This window comes from Coregonus lavaretus (assembly GCF_964263955.1).
Source record: "Coregonus lavaretus genome assembly, chromosome: 9".
In the NCBI taxonomy this organism is placed as follows: Eukaryota; Metazoa; Chordata; class Actinopteri; order Salmoniformes; family Salmonidae; genus Coregonus; species Coregonus lavaretus.
Genome location: NC_139996.1, coordinates 4,948,906 through 4,955,550, shown reverse-complemented (window position 1 = coordinate 4,955,550; position 6,645 = coordinate 4,948,906). Strand labels below are relative to the sequence as shown.

Below are 6,645 nucleotides of genomic sequence, written 5' to 3'. Positions count from 1 at the left end.
CAATGTAAACAAAATCCGTTTACTCCTTAGTTCCTCCAAACATACAACACACAGCAATGGAAGGAATGTACTGCACTGTGTGGAAAAATCACTGGACTTATATATAGCACTGTCCCTTACTAACTGAAATCATTACACTCACAGTATAAAGAAAAGTCCCCTTTCTTGTAAAGAAGTTGTCCTTGAATCATTCGTTTTAACACTAGTTAATAACCGGAGTTCCTAGTTATAACCGTCTTAATCTTTGCCCCTATTAAATAGTGGCAGTCTTTTTGTGCTATCACGCCAACTCCTTGTCATGTTTGGCTTGAAAATGAAGCAATTAAGTTGGCAAGAGGACAAACAAATCTGGGATCAGGCTAGCTTTGATTATCATTGCCCTTGAAATTCCAGAATCATCAACATTTTGGCAAAGAGAATTTTAGAGTCATGACTAAAATAACAGTATAAAAACAAAAACATTGAAAAAGGTGAAACCGGAAGAAAGACATTTCACCTCAAAATTGTAAAGAGAAGCATCTTTGATTTCACTCTTCAAGGAAGATGGCCGCCCCTCCACCAGGCTTGGAGACAAACAGACTGTGTTTCTCTAGCTCTGCTCTATGTGGGTCTGGGGTGTAGTACAGCTCTCTGACGCTCTTTAGGAAAGACTCCACCTTGTCAGTGGGGACCATGGAGACAGCACAGCCTCCCCAGCCTGCTCCGGTCAGCCGGGATCCCACAGCGCCAGACTGCCTGTAGCCAGAGGAAACATAACAACATGGAAATAACACGGTTACAGGATCCTAATCCTTAATCAGGATCTATCAATTAACAATGCAATCAAGCAAGTAAACTTCATCAACAGTTGCACAATCCATTTGTCAAACACACTGCAAACAACTGGCTATAGGGTAGCCAGTGAAATCTAACATTTTAAATACATTTACATTTTAGTCATTTAGCAGACGCTCTTATCCAGAGTGACTTACAGTTAGTGAGTGCATACATTATTTTTTATTTATTTTTCATACTGGCCCCCCGTGGGAATCGAACCCACAACCCTGGCGTTGCAAACGCCATGCTCTACCAACTGAGCTACATCCCTGCCGGCCATTCCCTCCCCTACCCTGGACGACGCTGGGCCAATTGTGCGCCGCCCAATGGGTCTCCCGGTTGCGGCCGGCTACGACAGAGCCTGGATTCGAACCAGGATCTCTAGTGGCACAGCTAGCACTGCAATGCAGTGCCTTAGACCACTGCGCCACTCGGGAGGTAATTGACAGGTTTCTCTTGAAATTAGCTTTTATCTCAATGAGACTAATCTCTCATGAACAGACTACGTAAACATATAAATGGTATCTCACCAAATGACTGCGAGATTTTATTTATGGGTTAACGAGTGTACAGTGAGACGAACCTGTAAAACGTACAGGTTTAAACCCTTAATACAAAATATAGTTAACTTAAAAGAGAATGGAGGCATTCTGCTGATGCTGGACTCACAGACATATCTCCACCAGCCGGTCCAGTTCTGGACAGCTGCACTCGTACAGGTCTCTGCAGCTAGCATGGCTCTGCTTCATCAGGTCTCCTAGACGCTGTACGGCGTTCGGGGCGGAGGGAGCCTCATCACACACGCTCTTGAACCGCAGCACCCGTGCCGCCTCGCCGTATACATGCCTGGCCCGCTGGTACAGCTTGAACTGGGTCACTGGGAGGAGAGGAGAGGGTATATCGGGTCAAACCTGTTCTTTAATCTGTCATTTACCTTTAGAGGTTTTTAGACAGTATGGACATATACGGAGGAGTCATGGTCACAAGGAGGGACAGCAGGAAAGGCAGATGTGAACCTTTTTGAAAATAACATATCCGAGCCTGCACACACAGTATGGTTTGCATCAAAAGGGCGGAGGAGGCCCTCCTCTCTGCTAGCCTACCAGTTATAATGTACTGGATACACAGTAGTGATCAAGGGTAGGAACCGGTTCAACGAAATTACATTTTTCAAGGAATGAAACGGAACAGGGAACGAAAGTGATTCATACTGTTCCGGAACAGAACGCTTATTTTAAATGCATGGGAACCGGTTAATAACGTTAATTTACGTTCCGGGCATTTATTTCTAGTCCCCCAACAAAGCACCTATGCAAAGCCCTCACTCAGAAACGTATTCCAGTGTGTGTTCAGGCTACCAGCCCCTCCCCCCTCCAAAGCAGAGGCTACTCTTCCCAACGTTACAAGCTTTATTCAGAAGAAAGGGAGAGAGATTTTTAATTAGCTAGAGAAGAATGGATTCACTTTTTTTCCCCCCCAATGCTAGTTAAGGATACTATAGGCCTAGTGATCACGTTTCACGTTGGATTTATTAACTACAAAAAAGATAAGACGTGTTTAAAATTCTGGTGCCGCTCTGCACACACAAGCTTGTTAGCTAGTTAGCTTGTTAGCTAGTTAGCTCAAAAGGACATTCAAAGTTCCACCATTGAAGCTGCTCCTCTTAGGTATAATTCTGTAGACCTAGTTCATATAATGCATTTCATAAGATGCCCGGCGTAGACCTAGTTCATATAATGCATTTCATAAGATGCCCGGCGTAGACCTAGTTCATATAATGCATTTCATAAGATGCCCGGCGTAGACCTAGTTCATATAATGCATTTCATAAGATGCCCGGCGTAGACCTATTTCATATAATGCATTTCATAAGATGCCCGGCGTAGACCTAGTTCATATAATGCATTTCATAAGATGCCCGGCGTAGACCTAGTTCATATAATGCATTTCATAAGATGCCCGGCGTAGACCTAGTTCATATAATGCATTTCATAAGATGCCCGGGCGTAGACCTAGTTCATATAATGCATTTCATAAGATGCCCGGCGTAGACCTATTTCATATAATGCATTTCATAAGATGCCCGGCGTAGACCTAGTTCATATAATGCATTTCATAAGATGCCCGGCGTAGACCTAGTTCATATAATGCATTTCATAAGATGCCCGGCGTAGACCTAGTTCATATAATGCATTTCATAAGATGCCCGGCGTAGACCTAGTTCATATAATGCATTTCATAAGATGCCCGGCGTAGACCTAGTTCATATAATGCATTTCATAAGATGCCCGGCGTAGACCTAGTTCATATAATGCATTTCATAAGATGCCCGGCGTAGACCTAGTTCATATAATGCATTTCATAAGATGCCCGGCGTAGACCTAGTTCATATAATGCATTTCATAAGATGCCCGGCGTAGACCTAGTTCATATAATGCATTTCATAAGATGCCCGGCGTAGACCTATTTCATATAATGCATTTCATAAGATGCCCGGCGTAGACCTAGTTCATATAATGCATTTCATAAGATGCCCGGCGTAGACCTAGTTCATATAATGCATTTCATAAGATGCCCGGCGTAGACCTAGTTCATATAATGCATTTCATAAGATGCCCGGCGTAGACCTAGTTCATATAATGCATTTCATAAGATGCCCGGCGTAGACCTAGTTCATATAATGCATTTCATAAGATGCCCGGCGTAGACCTAGTTCATATAATGCATTTCATAAGATGCCCGGCGTAGACCTAGTTCATATAATGCATTTCATAAGATGCCCGGCGTAGACCTAGTTCATATAATGCATTTCATAAGATGCCCGGCGTAGACCTAGTTCATATAATGCATTTCATAAGATGCCCGGCGTAGACCTAGTTCATATAATGCATTTCATAAGATGCCCGGCGTAGACCTAGTTCATATAATGCATTTCATAAGATGCCCGGCGTAGACCTAGTTCATATAATGCATTTCATAAGATGCCCGGCGTAGACCTAGTTCATATAATGCATTTCATAAGATGCCCGGCGTAGACCTAGTTCATATAATGCATTTCATAAGATGCCCGGCGTAGACCTAGTTCATATAATGCATTTCATAAGATGCCCGGCGTAGACCTAGTTCATATAATGCATTTCATAAGATGCCCGGCGTAGACCTAGTTCATATAATGCATTTCATAAGATGCCCGGCGTAGACCTAGTTCATATAATGCATTTCATAAGATGCCCGGCGTAGACCTAGTTCATATAATGCATTTCATAAGATGCCCGGCGTAGACCTAGTTCATATAATGCATTTCATAAGATGCCCGGCGTAGACCTAGTTCATATAATGCATTTCATAAGATGCCCGGCGTAGACCTAGTTCATATAATGCATTTCATAAGATGCCCGGCGTAGACCTAGTTCATATAATGCATTTCATAAGATGCCCAGCGTAGACCTAGTTCATATAATGCATTTCATAAGATGCCCAGCGTAGACCTAGTTCATATAATGCATTTCATAAGATGCCCGGCGTAGACCTAGTTCATATAATGCATTTCATAAGATGCCCGGCGTAGACCTAGTTCATATAATGCATTTCATAAGATGCCCGGCGTAGACCTAGTTCATATAATGCATTTCATAAGATGCCCGGCGTAGACCTAGTTCATATAATGCATTTCATAAGATGCCCGGCGTAGACCTAGTTCATATAATGCATTTCATAAGATGCCCGGCGTAGACCTAGTTCATATAATGCATTTCATAAGATGCCCGGCGTAGACCTAGTTCATATAATGCATTTCATAAGATGCCCGGCGTAGACCTAGTTCATATAATGCATTTCATAAGATGCCCGGCGTAGACCTAGTTCATATAATGCATTTCATAAGATGCCCGGCGTAGACCTAGTTCATATAATGCATTTCATAAGATGCCCGGCGTAGACCTAGTTCATATAATGCATTTCATAAGATGCCCGGCGTAGACCTAGTTCATATAATGCATTTCATAAGATGCCCGGCGTAGACCTAGTTCATATAATGCATTTCATAAGATGCCCAGCGTAGACCTAGTTCATATAATGCATTTCATAAGATGCCCGGCGTAGACCTAGTTCATATAATGCATTTCATAAGATGCCCGGCGTAGACCTAGTTCATATAATGCATTTCATAAGATGCCCGGCGTAGACCTAGTTCATATAATGCATTTCATAAGATGCCCGGCGTAGACCTAGTTCATATAATGCATTTCATAAGATGCCCGGCGTAGACCTAGTTCATATAATGCATTTCATAAGATGCCCGGCGTTTCAAGCCAAGCCTCCTCCTCAACCCTCTGTCCTCATCCTCAACATTTCAGTGGCATCTTGTGCCGTCGGGCTACACTCGTCTGTCCATCACGTATGTAAACAACTAGCTTTGCCGGCTCTATCCGCACTGATTGGTGAAGTCATTTAATGAGCTAAATGTAAAAAAATAAAACTTGATTTCACAGGTTAAAAAAGGAACATAAAGGAATTATATAAACTGGTACTTTTTTGGGGTTCAAACCGGTTCAGAACTTTATATTGCTGGTCGGAACAGTAGAACGGAACGAAAAAAATAGTGGTTCTGTTCAGAAACGAAACGATTGGAAAATAACTGGTAGTAATACTAGTGTCTTACCGTGCTGTGTGTTGGCGCTAAGGAGGTCTGTACAGAGCTGTTCTGTGGTGATTCCCAGAGCCTTGCAGACCTCCTCTCTGCTGTAGGGCTCAGGGTGCAGAACCTCAGCCACCAGCCGCAGCATCTCCTCCAGAGAGGCCTCCAGCTCTGTCTGCACCTGGGACAGCTTCAGCAGCCGGCCCCACTCCAGCCCCCGCGCCTTCGCCAGCATCTGACGGGGACCATAGAGTCATACCATATAGTTATTTAAAGCATACAGGGGGACAGCTTCAGCAGCCGGCCTCACTCCATGCCCCCGAGCCTTCGCCTAGCGTCTAGTGGTGGAGAGCAGCATAGAGTTATAATAAAACCTAGATGTAAAACTCCCTAAAGTTCACACCATAGAGTTAAGATAAAGCCTAGGAAACAGCTTCGGCAGCCTGCTCCACTCCAGGCCCCCTCGCATTGGCCAGAATCTGAGTCGAGTTGAGAACACAGTTAAATTAATTCTAGAACACCATAGAGTTCAATGCAGCCCTGGAGTGGGTTCCGCCCTGGAGGCACTGCCTTCCCCGTTGACTACTTAACAATGGTGCATGCTATCACAGTCTTTTGAGGTAAGTGTGCCCTCTAGCTTTTTATCTAAGTCTGTGGTAGACACAAGCCTCACATCACATCCCTTCTCATTTTCAGCTGATTACAATTTGTTTTGATGTACTAGCGGGACAAAACCTTGGACGCTTACTAACTCATAACACGTGTTGAATGTTCTCCACCAGGCATCTCTAGTGGCATTTGGTATATTCTATATATATTTGTACGATGTTGAGAACAGCAATATCAATTCCGAGCCGCTGTAATAATAATTGACCTTGGTGGCTATGCGGCACTCGACCACCCTGATGTTGAAGTGAGAGGTAGCAGCCTTGTTCATCTCAACGCAGCAGTTAGAGATGACGAACACTGCTCCCTCAGGGAGACGCACGTCAGACGCCCGCAAGGGGTGGAACTCAATCAGCTTGGCCTGGGACAACAACAACAACAACAACAACAACAACAGACAGACAGATCAAGGACTAATAACAAGCACCAACAAACCAGAGAATTTGACCGTAACTGTACATCATTTCATTAAACTCTCGTTAAACTATTGTTTTAACTTATAACATAGCATCATCAAACACTAATTA

The 6,645-nt window shown here is 43.6% G+C and overlaps 1 protein-coding gene across 2 annotated transcripts in view; it reads right to left on the bottom strand.

Moving 5' to 3' along the window:
- LOC311135162 (N-acetylgalactosamine kinase-like) overlaps positions 1–6,645 on the bottom strand; it is a 10,798-nt gene continuing 4,153 nt past the window's right edge. For both annotated transcript variants that reach the window (XM_084169069.1, XM_084169070.1), the window contains 4 exons: positions 6,327–6,479; positions 5,477–5,687; positions 1,486–1,693; positions 1–735 (listed from right to left, as the gene is read on the bottom strand). In XM_084169069.1, the coding sequence (XP_084025195.1) occupies positions 528–735; positions 1,486–1,693; positions 5,477–5,687; positions 6,327–6,479 (780 nt within the window). In that variant the 3' untranslated portion in view covers positions 1–527. The remainder of the gene's footprint in view (positions 736–1,485; positions 1,694–5,476; positions 5,688–6,326; positions 6,480–6,645) is intronic.